A 17386-nucleotide genomic window follows, 5' to 3' on the forward strand; every position below is an offset into this window, starting at 1 on the left:
CCCCCAAAGAGGTTTCTCTATAAAGCTCCCCCTACAGGTTTCTCTATAGAGCCCCCCCAAACAGGTTTCTCTATAAAGCTCCCCCTACAGGTTTCTTTATAGAGCCCCCCCTTCAGCTCCTATGTTTCCTTGTGTCTGACCCTTCCCTCGGTCAGTCTTTCTCTCTTCCTCCCACAATGCTTTCCTATCTTTCTTCTTCTTTTTTGCTGACTCAGCCATGACGATAGAGTGAAAACCTTCATCGCTACCTTGTTAGCCGGGTCCCGAAGTTGCAGGTGTGGTTTTTCCACTCACAGGAGCTCACCATTCCAATGACTCAGAAGCTCTGCAGTTAAGGTCCATTAATCTAAAAAACGGCGTTCCTCTTTGAACCAACCAGATTTTGCCAGGACTCTTCAGAAGAGGTCATTGTCTCCACTACTTAAGAGTTTCTGGGTGCGAAAGTTGCCGGACGACACAATCTTCTGAACAGCCATACTGACGAATACAGATTGGCAATGGCTTGAATGTAACAGACGTCCATTGATGCAACAAAGTTAGGCACTACAACTTTAACTTATTTCACTTTTAAATGAAGTCTCTCCCAGTTGAAGTGTGTTACATGTAAGAAATATAACTCACCGGTTGTTGTTGAGTTCTCTCAGTAACTTCTCCATGGCTTTACCGCTCTTATCCATCACCTCCAGTATCACCACCACACTGTACCGAGACATGATCTACAGGAAACACAGCCACAGTCAGCATGTTGAAACACAACACACTGCACTCTGTGGTGTTATTATCATCCATATGCTCTGGATGAAATCAGAATGAAGGACTTACATTGGTAATGTGTGTAACGACCGTCTTGTCTGAGACCTTTTTCGTTCCCAGGTTTTTGGCATTGAAGGCTGCAATCTTCATTTTGACTTCAGATGACGTCTTAGAGGACCAATGAACTAAATACGTAGAGACGGAAAATAAATGGGGAACAGAAATTGCGGTGAATGAAATGTGTGAAACCAAGAAAGAAGCTCTGGAGAAAAAACAGCAGCAGGGGGAACACAGCGTGGCGTGGAGGGAAATACTCTTTGGGTCCAAATCTGCGCCGGATCAGATGAGTTCTAGTCCCTGGCCAGAGGAGACACAAGGCGCTCTGAAGATCAAGGTTTCATACTGTTACATCACGGCTAACACAATGGCTTCTGGGAGTCACTACAAGGGGGACAAACATGAAATCAACATGTCTGTCTGCAGCGGGGGTGTGGCGGGTCCGCTACATGTAATTCCCATGTCCTCCAGGACTATCATCTGACCGTAGACCAACAACAGAGTACATGTATTCATTTGGAGTGGCTCATTTCAGAGGTTTATATTATATGCTACATTATAGGATTGTTTTATCATAAAAAAGCAGTATTATACTATTGCAGATAGTTGAACTTAAGTGAAAATTATTATTGCTATTTTTTATCTATTTATCTATGGGTCGTATTGTATGAGATGTTGACATTTGTTTTGTACAAAATGTTTTGACACTTCTAGTATTCTAACTGCAGTAGTAGCAGTACCAGACCAGTATTTCCCTCTGATATGTAGTATAAAGAGTAAAGTACATGTAGGCCTGCAGTGCTACGCATTAAATACACACACAAAAACACACAACTATTTCAACTGTCAGGACTCCCACAATCTAAAGGCTTCATATGTTACACATTTATTAATGTTACACTTTATAAATTATAAACATATGTTTGCATCCCCGTTAATGTGCTGTGATGTCATCAGAGACTGTAAACAGGCTGCCACAGTCCTCAGACCAGACTTTAGTTTTATCTTAAGTTAGACAGACTTTAGAGTTCAGGTTTTAGTAAGAGCATGAGTTCCAGAGCTTTACAACAGAAGGTTTTTAGTCCATAATAATTATTAACAAACATAAGAATAACTCACCCGTTTGGATGAAATACGCAAAGCTGTTGCTGAACCTCCAACAGACTGCACTGTGCAGAGCAGATAAGACAGGAAGTGGCTCTGTGTTGGCCACAAAGCGCACACACACTCACACTCACACACACACACACACTCACGCACACACACACACACACACACACACACACACACACGCGCACGCACGCGCACGCACAATATGCAAACTATTACCAGAGACGTTAACCGAAACACGGGAGATTCCAAAGGATGTAGCTCCTATATTAACCCTTTAATCTTAAACATCCCACGTCGCCACTACATCAGATGCTGTTATTATTCAGTCTCCTGCGATGTGTTCACGGCCCATATTCATCTAAATAAGATGTATCCGTCAGCAATACTTACTTCCTCGTTTGTTCCTGCTTGCACAATTTGATGTTTTTTGGGTGGGCGCGGTCTGCCCTCAGGCCATAAGCCCCCCCCCAGTCGCAGATTCAGGTGGAGCAGACACACCTCGAGAGAAGAAAAGAAAAAGGAGTGTTGAGCCCCGAGCCATGCCTGGAGACATGGAAGAGTCCAGACTGGGACAGCACATTCTCTCTTTGGAGAAGATTTAACAAAGTCTCATAAATGGTAACTAATCCCTTCACTAGACCCGGTGTAGGACAGGGAATGGGAAATGATATCTGATAATAAATTATTTGGTCTCTGACCCAGGCGTTGTGTGGTTGGGACATGATGAGATGTTAAAGAAGAGGAAACAGGCAGAATGAACTCTGACAAACAGGAAGTTCCTCTGCCACACATCTGCCAAACAACGCCAATGGGGGGGGGCTACTCAAACTGTTCAGAGGAACAATTCAACTTTACGCTACTTGATTATTTTTACCTTCTGCTTCTTTAGACTTTTACTCTACTACATTTCAGAAGGAAATATTCTAGTTTGTAATTTTATTTTTGTTTTCAAGCCTATGAAATATAATAACATATAACCAGTGGCTTTCACTAGCGTATGGATTTTTTACGAAACAAGGTCCTGACTTCCACGAGGTCGCCTCTCTATGACCCATGCAGGGTCAAAACATGTTGAGCTCATTGATCCAGATTTAGCATTCTCCACGTTTACAACTATATCATATTATGTTTTTCAATATACATTTCATATATGTTTGACATATGTGTGAACTTTTAAATGACAAAATATGCACAAAAATATACAGTTTTGTGATTGGTTTATTTTAGATGACATGAAGCTGATGAGCATTGTAATAATATTGTACGTGTAAGATCTGGCATGCATCTGGAATTTGGGATGAGCCATTGGGACGTTCTTCTTCTTCTTCTTCTTCTTCTTCTTCTTCTTCTTCTTCTTCTTCTTCTTCTAACGTCCTGTTAGAGGTTCATTTACCACCAAGGGACACAAACAGGAAACAGGATGTGGAGTGGCGACCATAGACGGAGAAGAACCAAAGCGACGCCGTAGACCTCCACGGAGACCCGTGACGTCTACGAGCAGCTCGGACCAATCAGCAGAGGGGGAGCGTGAATATTTTGTCATTTGACTGTATGCCTCTTCCCCCCCCCCCCCCCCCCCCCCCCCCCCCCCAGCATTCATCTTACTATTTAACCGTTTTAAAGTAAACTGATGGAAAACTATTAACTTTCCCAATCACAAAAAACAGTTCACCTCTTTGTTTAAAAAACAGTGTATATACAGTTTATATATTTTATTTTATAAGTTTTTTTATTGTCGATTTGTGTTAGTTTATGTATCTTGACTTAGACTTAGCTTTATTAATCCCTTTGGGATGACTCCAGCAACGAAATTAAAGTGACCAGCATCCGATGCAGCATGAGGCGGGGAGGAGAAGGATCCAAAAGAAGGTCCTCGAGGCGGTCTAACCTCGGGGAAGTAGAAGAGCTAGAAAAGCGGAGAGCTCCTGGAGAGACACAGCGCTCACATGAGGACTCGAGACTGTTGCAGTACTTGCTTTCATCTTTTCTTTCCTCTTACTATGTGTATTGTAAAGCAATCAAAACACCTAGTCCGTACTGCATGTGAAATCTACTGGGTAATAAACCTGATTCTGTCGCCCCTAGAGACCGAATCCAGCCAGACAACGTGGCTGACAGCAGAGCATCATAATCCCCCAAGATGTGGTAGAGTACTGGTACTGGATTTAACCTAAGTACTGTCCTTAATAACAGTGTTTATAGGGTTTGTACGTATGAGTAATTCCATTTTACTTGTACTCCAGGGCCTTTCTGAGGGAAACTTTGTGTTGTACTCTACTACGGATACAGCATCAGTAAAACAAGTCAACATGTGTTCTTTTCTCCTTTGTTGATGTTAATTCTTGTGAAGCTCCACCTCCACAGGGTGGTGCTCACTGCTGGCTCCCGCCGGAAGAAAACCAGTCCCAGATCTTTTAGAAGAACTTTACTGCATGAACCTTTTCTAACTGATCTCAGACCAGGACGGTCTTCCACTGGCATCAGACGGTTGAAGGGTGGAGCTGAGTTGGGACATCTCATGAAACACCACCATCCTGTCAGCAATCTGGCCTTTCTAAGTGAAAAACCTTTACACCATGGTTGTCTCAGGACTTCCTTCAGTAAAAGGCACAGTAAATTCAAGCAGAACATGTTTAATTCATTTACACGTTGGCTACCTCTAGTGGACTGTAGCCATGTGGATCCCAGGATGGAGGGGCAAGGAATCGGGTTTCACAATATCAAACCATTTAGTACTCCTTTCTACCAAATGACTGGTCCCCGTGAAGACAGAGGGTCTGCATCCAAACTGACTGTATACCTGTCGTAGGTGTGGTCATTAGAGTTGCTTGTTGTGGAGTCAACATCTTCAGCTATCAGCCAATAGCAGTAGGCAGAGTGGATGCCATCATCAGCTATCAGCCAATAGCAGTAGTTAGAGCGGATGCCATCATCAGCTATCAGCCAATAGCAGTAGTTAGAGTGGATGCCATCATCAGCTATCAGCCAATAGCAGTAGTTAGAGCGGATGCCATCATCAGCTATCAGCCAATAGCAGTAGTTAGAGCGAGATGCCATCATCAGCTATCAGCCAATAGCAGTAGGCAGAGCGGATGCCATCATCAGCTATCAGCCAATAGCAGTAGGCAGAGTGGATGCCATCATCAGCTATCAGCCAATAGCAGTAGGCAGAGCGGATCCTTTTCTTCTTTTCATCAGAAAGATAACATCCATCTGCAGTCCCCCATAATCATAATGTTCTGCAGAACAAAAACAACATACTAGTAACAACAAACCAGCTGTGTTTACAAAATAGGTAATAATATCAATAAATGCATATTATCCACACAGAGGTGAGGACTAAAGTCTTCAGCAAAATTGAACAAGAATTATTTTGGTATTGATTATTTTGTAGTGATTTGTTTTGTTGCTCAGTATGTAGCAGAACTGCAGTAGTAGGCTACTGTTTCCAGTAAATACCCACATCCGAGTAGTCTGGCCTTCCCCCTAGCTGTGGTCCCCCTGGGCTCTACAGAGCTCCAACCAGCGTCTCGCGGTATTGTTTGGGTTCAAAACAACTTTATTGTTCAGGTTAACTTTCAGTGCTCTTAGAGGAGTGTTAGTGATGGTTAAGAGAACAGCTGGTGAACAGAGAGGAGCGTTTAGCAGCTAAAGACAAAGACACTAATACTATACAGATAATAATTTAAGAGGCTGTAACTCTTAATTTACAATTTTACACACTTCACCAATTTTGATGCAGATCCAGGGGCAGATTACACTTTTCTAAATGTTTTACTAAATTAAGAGATTTATGTTAGTGGCACTTGTTACACGGCCTAGGTAAAAACTTAATTATGGTTGGTCAATCACGGCATTCCCCGGTCTGTTATTCCTGTATAACAGACCGTTATTAAGTATTATTATTTAGAACTAGAGATACTCTAGCTTAAGATAGAACACAAGAGGCGTGTGAAACGGTACACACTTCCTGTCTCCTAAATGGGCGTGGCCTCATCTGAAGGTGTAGTGAATGTTGTGTGAATGGAGGAAAAGCTACATTTGTAATATTTATGTATATTTCCCTTTTGCTAACATTAGATATTTACTAAGCTTAAAGCCATATTTTCATTGTGCAATTTTTTTTTTCAGTCTGCGCGAGCGTTGTGTGTCCAGATGACCTCTGTATGAGAAGTCGTGTGATAAGCAGACTACTGTAGAGCGAGCCGGTCCTTTTTGTGAATCAGATCCCAGACTGGGACCCCCATGTGAATGACTGGCTCGCTCTACGTTGTCACAGCCTTCCCTACTCAGTTTCCATTCGCAGTGACGTATTCACTCATTACACCTGTAGAAGAAGACAAACCTCTCCTGGTGGGTTCTTTGTCCCAGAGAGTCACTGCATTCCATTAGGGACGGTTGCTATGGCATCATCATTTGACACCATGATCTTGGCCAAAAAGTCTTCATATGAGCGGGAACATCTGAGCCAGCAGTAATAAGAGCAGAAAGGCTACAGCTGGGGGTTTGATCTGATCCTGGAGACATCAGGCGACATGTCATTGTCTTTATCTCTGTGTATCCATTAATAATGAACACATTTGCGTCTTATTCATACAGCAGAGATGAGTACTGCTTGCACTAAAGCAGACATGGAGAATTATCATTCTAGTTTCAAGCTGGCCGGAAATATTCAGTAGAAAGGACGTATAATAAATGAAGTGGACACTATATCTAGAAAGAAAACCTTTTCAGGAACAGATTTGCAACTTCTGTTCAGCTTATGGTTTTATTTTAGGTTACGTCTCTTCTCATTACCCTCTTAGTGTACTTGTGCACAAGAGTTCTCTTAATATACTGCAGTTAAGTGTATAGTACTGCAAATACAAATGACAATCAAGTCTTTCTCACAGACTGTCCCCAGTCTTCCTTTGAAGTCCCAACCCAAAGAGCAAGAAATCAGCAAACAGCTGCAGTCAAGCAGTCCACTTACCATCGGAGAAAGAGATTCTTCACAAAGAATAATGTGAAAGCATCATTTTAAATTTTGTGATTACCAGACCACTAGCGGACTAAGAAGGATCAGCCCTAATATTAAACATATTCAAACCTACTTAACACCCAATCAATTTTCCTTTATTTCAAAATAAGAGCACACTGTAACTCCAGATAACTCCATCCATGATTAACATGTCAATCTTCAAACTGCTTTTAAATAACAGAAACAGAACACCAATTTAACATTATAGTTATTTAATTACACAAATATCATAAACACATCCATGGTTTTCTGTTTTCACAATTGAAAGAAAATCAAAAACTCACCTAAACTTTGCCTCATTCTTAGTTGTCTTGGCAACGTATTGATTTATTCAGGTTGCCATAGAAATGTAATGGCTGATTACTGAAGGCAGGTTCTGAATTAACTAACACCCTCGTACTCATCAATAGATTACTAAATAAATCATTTCCTTATTTTTGGTAAATCTACCAGCTGAAGTTGGGGACGTCTTTGTCTCACTGTGAGAACACAGGGACACATGACATAGAATGGAGAGAAACGTTTCTAGTTGCACGTCAGGGCTTTGGACTCAATACAAAGCTCGGTTAGCGGGACTCTGCTCTCTGCTGGTGAAGGTGGAATGTTTTAGGAGCAAAGCATCATGGGACAGGATGGAGGGCCGGTGTCAGGTGTACTAACTTGTGTTTGGACCAACATTAACATACATGTAGAAACTCGATGGAGTGCATCTGATAAAAATAATGATCAGTCATGTTTGCATTTTCAGAGATTCTCCATCATTCAACTGGAAAAGTTTCCTTCACCTCTGATAAAAAAAAATTGGAACATTTATCCCGGACACACTGCAGCTGTCTCCTTTAACTCTTAACGTCATCATCAGCAGCCGAGCTCAAGCCCAAACAAACAAAACTGCTCAATCAATGTCCGGCGTGTGTATTAACGCTTAATTCATCTTTGAAGAGAGGGGGGTCATCCTTGTAGAGCCAGGGGTCAGTGTGTGTGTGTGTGTGTGTGTGTGTGTGTGTGTCACTGCTCATTCTGCTGTGTGTCTGTGATGGAGGAGACGGCGCCCTGGCCCTTGCTGACATCACTGATACACGCCCATTGACCGTCCATTGACTCCTTCCACAGCGTCACCTAGAACAAGCACACGCATTATTTGATGCAACCATTTAGAGAAATACATCAGGGAAAAAATATTCAGGTATAACATCCTCATAATTCAGAATCCCATTTACATTAGGGGAGGTACAGGTCCAGTACACGTGCCTGTATTACATTGCGTACCTTGTTGTCTCCTCCTGAAACAGCCAGGATGTTCCCAGTGATGGACCAGCTGACGTGCCAAACTACATCACTGAACTTATGGAGCAGTTTGGCCGTCCAGGTGTTGCCTGCTGGGTCGTCACACGTCCAGATGAACACGCGTCCGTCCTGAAGGAAGGTGCAAAGGAAACCAGATTATCCCCATGTAACTCTGGTGGTGTGGGACCAAGCACACAGTGTTGTGTTCGTTCATCAGCTGCATGTACACGTTTATTACATAATGACTACAATGGCCAAAGAGGTTTAACGCAGCCCACTGAGATGTTCTGTAGGTTTGATTTTCAGCTTCACCTTTAATCGTGCACAATTTGAGAAATTACTACACTGGCTCCACCTTGTGGTACAGATTTAAAAAAATAACACCATGTTGAACATCTGCCACAGAAATCAATTCTTAATTTAGTTTTTCTAAATAACCTGCTGATAATAAGTAGTAGTTTGATTGTTTGATTTTTCCTGGAGATGGTTTTAGGTGCAGCTGAGGAGCAGAACGTGTCGGACACATGTAACGCCTTTAATCCCAGTAATTCTCACCTGGGAGCAGCTGGCGATGGTGCTGGTGGGAAGGCCAATAGAAGGAGCCCAGCCGACGTCTCTCACCCAATCACTGTGAGCCTCCAGCTTCTGGTCCTCCTTCCACTGACCGTCCTCCTCTCTGGAGTTAAGAAGAGACAATCAGTGACAGTTACATAAGACATAAACCATCAGACATAATCCTAGAAACCATAGAAGAATAGAAATAGATAGAAAGCGTATTAAACCATGACGTACTTCCAGAGTTTGACCAGGTTGTCGCAGCCTCCGGAGACAAAGCGTTTGACGTAGTTTGGTTTCTGACCTGACGGCTGGTCTATCAGGCTGCCGGGAACTACAGCAGGAGCCCAACTCACTGCGTTACAGCCGATCTGCAGGAGAAGTACTAGTGATTTAATAAACAGACACATCTGAAAATCTGCACAAGAAAACCAGCATGGCGGAGTAAAGAAGAGCATGATAAGCAGTTAGGTAGACACCTAAAACATTCTAGGCAGCATGTCATCAATGACAGAAATATTAGTTCTGCAGTAATAGTGTCTCAGACTCACAGTGTGTGCGTTGCTGATCTTCTTGACGTCCCACTGCTGATCCCCGGTAAATGTGAGAAGGGAAATGGCCCCGTCTGAGCTGCCGCAGGCCAGGATCAGACCAAAGTCATAGGGACCCCAGCAGACCGAGTTCACTGCAGAGACACAGAGTAGATGAACGAACACGACCAAAGTCTCAAGGAACACCAACGCACTCCGTTACCACAACACTGCACTCTGAAATGGATTTTACTGGTTGGAGGGAGAGGATTAAACAATCAAAAGGCTAAAATTGAATATATAAAAAAAACTAGAGACTCCAAGACATGGATAATTCACAGATTTTACTGGCGGAGACACAGATACTTAACACACACTGACAATTATAAGTTACATAAACAACAACTTGTACAATGTTTTTTCCCCTGGACGCACAGCAGAGCTACCGACCTGATGACTCGTGTCCGCAGTATTCATACATCTTGTCCCAGGCTCCGTTCTCCTCCTTCCAGATGATGACTTTACGGTCGTAGGAACAGGAAGCCAGAATGTTGCCGAACATCGGGTGAGCCCACGCTATCTGCCACACGGGACCCTCGTGGCTACACAAATACAGAGACCCGAGTTTAGTTCAGATGCATGGTGAACTCTTAGTGCATTTAACTAATTATCTACTGTATAATACAAATAAGTCAATAATAGAAGGACAAGCTCACATGGGATATCAGTCTTACAGCCAAGATTAAAGAACAAATTTACCAAAATGTATAATCTGACTAAAGAATTGAGAATTACAGGACACTAACTTTTGAATAGATTATTAATTTACCACTACTTATCAAGGGGCTCCAGTAACTGTGCTGTGTATATCTATGTGACGGGACTTAGGCTCCCTGGTTTGGTTGTGGACCCACGGTCTCTTACCCTCGGAGGTCTGCTACTAAGATCTGCCCTCCATTTTTGACATCGAAGATCTTTACGGTGCGATCGGAGGAGCAGGTAGCGAGTCGGGTACCGTAGTAGTCCATCTGGGCATCGTGCTGAAACAGACACAACAAGACATCAAGACCTGAACTGAGAACATAATTCTTCACCCTTATCTTTGGTCAGTTTGTATTTTCAGAAGAGTGACAGTATCAAAAATGATATCACCAAAAGAATCTGACAGCAACATGCTAATGGAGGCAGATGGCGCTTTGACAGTATGACCTGTTGAATAGTTCCTGTTATTACCCAGCAGTCCTCTGATGGGCTCTTTAAATGGAGTTAGACCGTTTCCTGAACTTTAGCCATCAGACAAAACATGTGGCCCACTCAGCATAACCAGCCCGCGGCTGGAAATCCCAATGTCGTCATGACGGTGAGTATTAAAATGGGGGAATGTAATTAAATACAGTGCATTCAACAAGAAAAGTACTAGATTCGAAATTTGAGGTTCTTTTACTTTACTTGAGTCTTGGGTTGTTTTCATGCTTTTCCTTTCCAACATTCCTTGCAGGAAAAATGAATACTTCAACATGCAAAACATGCATCATGTCCACATTTAGGTAGGCTAGGTTACTGCTGTCTTCTATGTGGAATCCACCCTGTCTCTTTAGCTAGCGTTAGCTTCAGTTATCAGCTAACCTTAGTTAGGCTAAATAAAAAAGCAACACTTACGATCATGTCCTCGTGAGAGGTGTCCACCGTGTTGATAACGGAAACCTGAAATTCATAAAACAAATATATCAGCATTTAAATGAAACGGCAATATTGATGTTCTTGCTTTAAGGGTTAGCTGTCTAGCATTAGCCTGTCTGCTATCGAGCTAGCTACCTTGGCACGTCAGCAACTAGCTAACGGTCAACGTTAAACACTACAGCCGGCCAACAGCTTCCCCTGCCGCGGTAACGAGGCGCAGCTCCACTCACCATGACTGGAGCTAAAGCAGACACCGCTGCAGAAAAGTAGTCCTGGTTTGGTTCGGATTTAATAAACCTGGTTCAACAAGTGTTCCGACGTGGCAACAGGCACAGAAGCCGCTTCCCACACGGGGTCCGACAATTGTTTCACCCGACGGGGAACTGGCAAACGGACAAACAAAGGTTCCACATACCAAAACTACAATTTGCATTAGATAGCTAGCTGTAAATATATACAACTAAAATGAATAAACAAAGTGTTGCAAATGGTAAATGAAGACTTTAAATGTTAAACAAAGACTTTAAATGTTAAACAAAGACTGCCAAAAACTCCAAAAACGGAAAACGGATCGTCGTTTAGCTAAGGGGAAGACGAAAATGTAACTCTATTGACTGGCTCTCTACCGGGTTCTGACTGAGTGGCAGGACTCCATGTGTCCACACGGTGGCGCCATAACCCCGAAACACCGTCCCCTCCAGATCTATTTTTATCTGAACCCACCGAGTGTCAAGTTCTCCGCCGGTTCTCTCTCCGGTGTTACCTCTCTCTGTCCCCTCCAGACTCGCCATGTTGTCGGGTTAAATCTGTCGCCCACTTTTCTCTTTTTAACCGTTTTCACAGCGCCGCTGACAGCTGTCCCAGTACCAAGATGTCGAACGTGTCTTACCACATCTCCAACCTGTTGGAGAAAATGACATCCACTGACAAAGACTTCAGGTAAGACAGAGTTAATGGACAGCTCGTGTGTCCCACAGTGAGATGACACTTTTCATGTGTCTGTCATTTTACTTTTTTTCAAGAGAGACAGATGTAATCTCACTGAAAGTCTACTGTGAACTAATATAATATATATAATATTATTATAAGTGTGTCAACTTGTGTGGGAAGATAAACAGTGTCTTCTAGTACTTCAGTGTACTTAAACTGAAGTACAAGTAGTAAACATACTCCATTACAAGTAAGTCCTGCATTCAAACGTTTACTTCATTAGAAGTACAAACGTTTTAGCATTAGAACATACTTAAAGAACCAACAGTAAAGGAGGTCTACTAAGTCTTTATGCAGGAAAGAATATATCATGTTGTTGGATTATAACTATTGAAGCATTAATGTGTTCATCACTTTAACGTTGCAGCTGGTAAAGGTGGATCTAATTGGATCTACTTTATCTTCTGTTGGGTAGTTTAGAATTTCCAATAGATTATTAATTATAATACATCAGAGTTGATTAGTTGGTTATTTTTAGTATCATGTCATATTAAATCTGAAAAGTTGCTATCAGATAAATGTAGTGGAATCAAAAGTACAATATTGGCCTCCAAATTGTAGAGGAGAAGAAGTATAAAGTCGGGTAAAATTGAGACACTAAAGAAAGGTCCAAGTACCTTGAAATTGTTCTTCAGAATCCGAATCCGATCAGCTTTATTCGCCAGGTAGGACAGACACACGAGGAATGGGACTTAGGTTGGAGCAGTACTGTACTTAGTACAGTACTTAGTTACTTTCTACTGCTGGAGTACCTATGCCTGGAAACAACAACGTGATAACACAGATTTAATTTAAATGATCACCTTCATCCAGTGATGAGTCTTTCTTTGCTGCCCATCTTTAAAATGATCTGCTCTAGGTTGGGAATATGATGTCATAACAACATCAAATCAGGCATTTTAATGAGTTATTAATGTGTTAAAAGCCAGTTTAGTTAATTTTAGCCAGGTAATTTAGATGTGTTTGCGTCTTTGTATTCACTTTGTGTGTGTGTGTGTGTGTGTGTGTGTGTGTGTTTGCTGTGTTAAACACCAGGTTCATGGCCACTAACGACCTGATGCTGGAGCTCCAGAAGGACAGCATCAAGCTGGACGAGGACAGCGAGAGGAAGGTGGTGACCATGCTGCTCAAACTGCTGGAGGACAAGAACGGGGAGGTGCAGAACCTGGCGGTGAAATGGTAAGAACGATGAAAAGGTAATACTGAATGTCTCTCATCTCAGGGGGCTGTGTCCTGACTCGTCCCCCTCCCGGACTGTCTCTCTCAAACGTTACCATCACCTTGTTACATAAGACGAATGGAGACAACGATCTGTTCTAAGCTTATTTTACTGATGCAAGAAAATCATTATTTGCTGCATGCGTGGTCCCTGAGGATACCCAATCAGTAAATGGATGATTATTATTATTATTAATATTCTCCATATCTAGATATTTAGAGGTCAAGGCTCTTTAAAACAATTCACCATCAATCTCAGTCGTGGAAACATCATAGTTTCTGCTCTGGCAAAGTAAAAATTAAAAAAATACAAATTCAGAAACAATTGCTTTAAGATACAGTATCTATTTTATCTGTAGCAGTGCCTAAATCCTTATACTAAAGCTACAGTGTGTAGTTTCTGTCTCCCCCATGAGGAATTTTAAGTAAGGACAACACCACAGTCGACGCATCCACGTGATACAAGCCTTCCGTGACCCCCGAAGTTATGGTACCAAATACAACCAAAATTAAGTTAGAGATACAAGTTGAAGTTTTTAGGGTGTAGTTATTCTGAACTCTGTGACATGGCAGTGATGTTCTGATGAGGATGATTGATTCTTTAGCCTGGCCCCGCTGGTGAGGAAGGTGAAGGAGCCTCAGGTGGAGACGATGGTGGACACGCTGTGTTCCAACATGGTGTCAGACAAGGAGCAGCTGAGGGACATCTCCAGCATGGGACTGAAGACTGTGATCGCTGAGCTGCCGCTGTCATCAGCAGGTGAGGGCTGAAATCCTCTCCTCACCATCAGCTTCCTCTTATTTTACACATGGGGGGGGGGGACCTGCTTCTGATGCCAGCTTTCCATCTCACATCAGAGATGCTGCTGGGCTTAAACTTTTAAATAAATACAAGTCTGTGTTATTCTACAGCAGCTCATGGAGAAGACTAACATGTGCATTAGATGTGTAACTTATATTTTATAGTTGCATATTATTTGGTTTTGTTATTGAAAAAGGACAACCTGTAAGTACATGTAAGCATAAGGGTATGCCAACCACATGTTAAACAAAGATTAATTTCACCAATTATCAAACAATAACATAATTTGTTTTTTATATATAATTGTCTTTTACCTATATCATCAACTGATAAAGGTAGATTTTTGATCATTTCTGTTTCCTTTTCCCCTAAATCTTTTTTATAAAGCAATACATTGTGCATTATTAAATGTTAAATTCTTTATTTTATCAGAATATTTAATAAAACAATGAATAACGATTTTTCTGACTGCACATGAAGGCAACAGAAGCTTAACGTTTCTCAACACCTTAAACAGGAAATCCTCCCAACAGAACAGTCAGAGCTAACCTAAAGTATGTGGGATTTTTCCTTTGGGACATTTTTAGGTTTTTGTTGGTTGCCAGATCTGTGTCTGGTTTTAAATACGCCCCCCCCCGGGTTCTTGTGTTTATATGGGTTGCCAGGTTTGAGCCTGACAGTGAGTGTGTGTAAGAAGATTACCTCCCAGCTGATCGGTGCCATGGGGAAACAAGACGACGTCTCAGTTCAGCTGGAGGCCCTGGACATCCTGTCGGACATGTTGGGAAGGTAACAACTAAACAAGGTCAAACATAAATCAAGCCCCATAGCCATGGAGGTTAGGTTAGTGCTGCTGTCAGGGCCCTCTGACCAAAAGGCTGGAGTCGGTCACTGGGCACCAGCGGCGGCACACTTCTCCTGTATAGGCCTGCAGGGCGGCTTAAATGCAGATGACTGAACAGGAAAATACCTGCCGTCTAGGACATGAGACAGGTGAGTAGGAGGAGGACCAGTAGGTCAGATGTTACAAAGAAGCTCTCTGTTTGGCAACGTTTAGGTACCAGACCATCATCAGGCAAATTACATTCCATGTCATTTAGCTGACGCTTTTATCCAAAGTGACTTACAATTGCTCTACATGTCAGAGATGGCACACCTCGGGACAACTAGGGGTTAAGTGCCTTGCTCAGGGACACATTGGTTGCACTGGGAATCAAACCCAGAACTCCCACACCAAAGGCATGTGTAGTCCACCTGCCATCATCACCTGCACATGGTGTTACACACTGAGAAGCCTGCGCCAATCACCAATTCCCCCCCCAGGCATTCAATCATATATCCATTGTGATGGATACAGACATTGATTGATCGAAATTTTGACATAGACTGATCAACCGTAAAAAAAAGAAAGAATCAAATCTCTAAAATGACACAAACTAGTTGATTTCTCGAGTTTTCAGCCACGGATCGACAGCGTGTCGCGACGATAGGAGCTCAGATTGAGAGAAGAAGAAGTCCGAGGTGACGTCAGTGTTGATTGTTAGTTGGGTTTTATTTATTTTATTGATCTTGTATATTTGCTTCTGCAGGCTGAGCGGTGCCCTGGTCAGTTTCCACAGCTCCCTGCTCTCCAGCCTGCTCCCCCAGGTAGGACACTGACACCACACATGAATGGGTCTGATCTCCTCTCGGACACCGGACCCAGAGGAGTCGCAGGAGCAGGAATTATTAAGTTGATTTTTTCAGTGTTAATATAGTAATTACAATTTGTAAGTGTATTTTTTACATACATTTTTACATCACTGTTAAATATCGATTGACTGTAACACTTCATGGTGAAAGTTTATTTTTTATTGATTAAGTAATGAATTACAGTCACAAACATTGGATTTATAAATTACATATTGTTTGTGTTCTCTGTTGCTGTTTTAAGATTATTAGTTGAGGAATATTAACATGGTTTATTAAACTATATGAATAGCTAAAATACAGTATATTATAAGTGATAGATTTTACAGTATGTTTGTGAATGGATGAATAAATCATGAAGGAACATTTTAATGCAAAACACATGCACAGTGTACACTGGTTTTATTCTTTTCTTTTCAGCCGCATATTGTGCTATATTTAATTTGATTGTATTTTACATGTAATTATTTTACCCATCCATCTATCCTCCCCCCTGTCCGCGTGTGTGTGTTCATTCGTTCCCTCCCTCCTCCCCGTGCTGCCGGTCAGCTAACGAGCCCCAGGATGGCGGTCAGGAAGCGCTCCATCTTGGCCCTCGGCCACCTGGTGCCCTGCTGTAGCCCCGCCCTCTTCTCCCAGCTGACTGAACACCTGCTGACGGAGTTGGCCAAGGGCCCGCCCACTTCTATGACCAGGACGTACATCCAGTGCCTAGCAACCATCAGTCGCCAGGGCGGCCATCGAGTCGGTGAGATCTGTAGCTGTGTTCATGTCTGCTGACGAGTCCTCGGTTACCTGTCTCCACATAGAGCACGTCCGGGTCCCTCACTGTCTTACTCACTCTCTTGATTGGTTGTTTGGATATTTTAAAGGTCCCATGGTGTGAAAATGTCACTTTATGAGGTTTTTTAACATTAATATGAGTTCCCCCAGCCTGCTTATGGGACCTTTAATGTTTATTTACAACACCAGGACACTGCAGATTTACTAAACTGCACATTCATTTGGTTTGTCTTTTATTCTTTCGTGTGTGTGTGTGTGTGTGTGTGTGTGTGTGTGTGTGTGTGTCTGTGTGTGTGTGTGTTCTGTAGGTGAACATTTAGAGAAGCTGATCCCGATGGTGGTGAAGTTTACCACTGTGGAGGACGATGAGCTGAGAGAGTATTGTTTCCAGGCCTTTGAAGCTTTCATACGAAGGTACACGCACACACACACACACACACACACACACACACACACACACACACACACACATTGTCCTTTATGTTGTGTCCATTGATTGACAGGTGTCCAAAGGAGATGTCCCCCCATGTTGCCACGGTAACACAGCTTTGTCTCAAGTTCATGACCTATGACCCAAACTACAACTATGACGACGAGGATCAGCAGGAAGACGACAGCATGGACGTCGAGGACGTGCTGGATGAAGGTTTGTGTCTTTGCGTTCTTCTTTTAGTTCATCACTATGTTTTGTGCTCATGTACTACAACTTTAAAAAATGAAGTGGGAGTTGTTAAACTAATGCAAGCTCTAGATTTATGGAATCCTGTACTTCATTAAAACACTTCAAGTATAAGTGCAATCATAACCTTACTGAAGTAAAGTATGTAAGTATTATCAGTAAGATGTACTTAAAGGTCTGCTGTGTCTGTGGTTAATGTGTGTGTTCCATGTTCCTGCTGTGTGTGTCTC

At 42.4% G+C, this 17386-nt stretch overlaps 3 protein-coding genes across 4 annotated transcripts in view; 1 reads left to right on the forward strand and 2 right to left on the reverse strand.

Annotated features, from left to right (window-relative positions):
• Positions 1–2147, reverse strand: part of dnase1l4.2 (deoxyribonuclease 1 like 4, tandem duplicate 2) — an 8142-nt gene extending 5995 nt beyond the window's left edge. The window contains exons 1-3 of one of the 2 annotated variants that reach the window (XM_032513450.1): positions 1930–2147; positions 823–938; positions 622–716 (exon numbers count right to left, since the gene is read on the reverse strand). In XM_032513450.1, coding sequence (XP_032369341.1) covers positions 622–716; positions 823–903 — 176 coding nt within the window. In that variant the 5' untranslated portion in view covers positions 904–938; positions 1930–2147. Of the gene's footprint in view, positions 1–621; positions 717–822; positions 1099–1929 lie in introns of those variants that run through there. The other variant, XM_032513451.1, reaches the window with a different exon arrangement.
• A 4988-nt stretch (positions 2148–7135) lies between these two features.
• Positions 7136–11449, reverse strand: sec13 (SEC13 homolog, nuclear pore and COPII coat complex component). Its single transcript, XM_032513449.1, has 9 exons — positions 11226–11449; positions 10975–11019; positions 10240–10355; positions 9766–9917; positions 9337–9470; positions 9023–9156; positions 8786–8906; positions 8213–8359; positions 7136–8062 (listed from the first exon to the last, which is right to left on the reverse strand). The coding sequence occupies exons 1-9, from the start codon at positions 11226–11228 to the stop codon at positions 7952–7954; spliced, it is 963 nt and encodes a 320-aa protein (XP_032369340.1). The 5' UTR covers positions 11229–11449; the 3' UTR covers positions 7136–7951.
• A 245-nt stretch (positions 11450–11694) lies between these two features.
• Positions 11695–17386, forward strand: part of cand2 (cullin-associated and neddylation-dissociated 2 (putative)) — an 18234-nt gene continuing 12542 nt past the window's right edge. Inside the window, exons 1-8 of the mRNA XM_032513448.1 lie at positions 11695–11934; positions 13021–13164; positions 13809–13963; positions 14671–14794; positions 15595–15652; positions 16244–16442; positions 16786–16891; positions 16981–17123. Of these exons, the coding sequence (XP_032369339.1) occupies positions 11867–11934; positions 13021–13164; positions 13809–13963; positions 14671–14794; positions 15595–15652; positions 16244–16442; positions 16786–16891; positions 16981–17123 (997 nt within the window). The 5' untranslated portion in view covers positions 11695–11866. The remainder of the gene's footprint in view (positions 11935–13020; positions 13165–13808; positions 13964–14670; positions 14795–15594; positions 15653–16243; positions 16443–16785; positions 16892–16980; positions 17124–17386) is intronic.

This window comes from Etheostoma spectabile, chromosome 4 (genome assembly GCF_008692095.1).
Source record: "Etheostoma spectabile isolate EspeVRDwgs_2016 chromosome 4, UIUC_Espe_1.0, whole genome shotgun sequence".
Taxonomy (NCBI): Eukaryota; Metazoa; Chordata; class Actinopteri; order Perciformes; family Percidae; genus Etheostoma; species Etheostoma spectabile.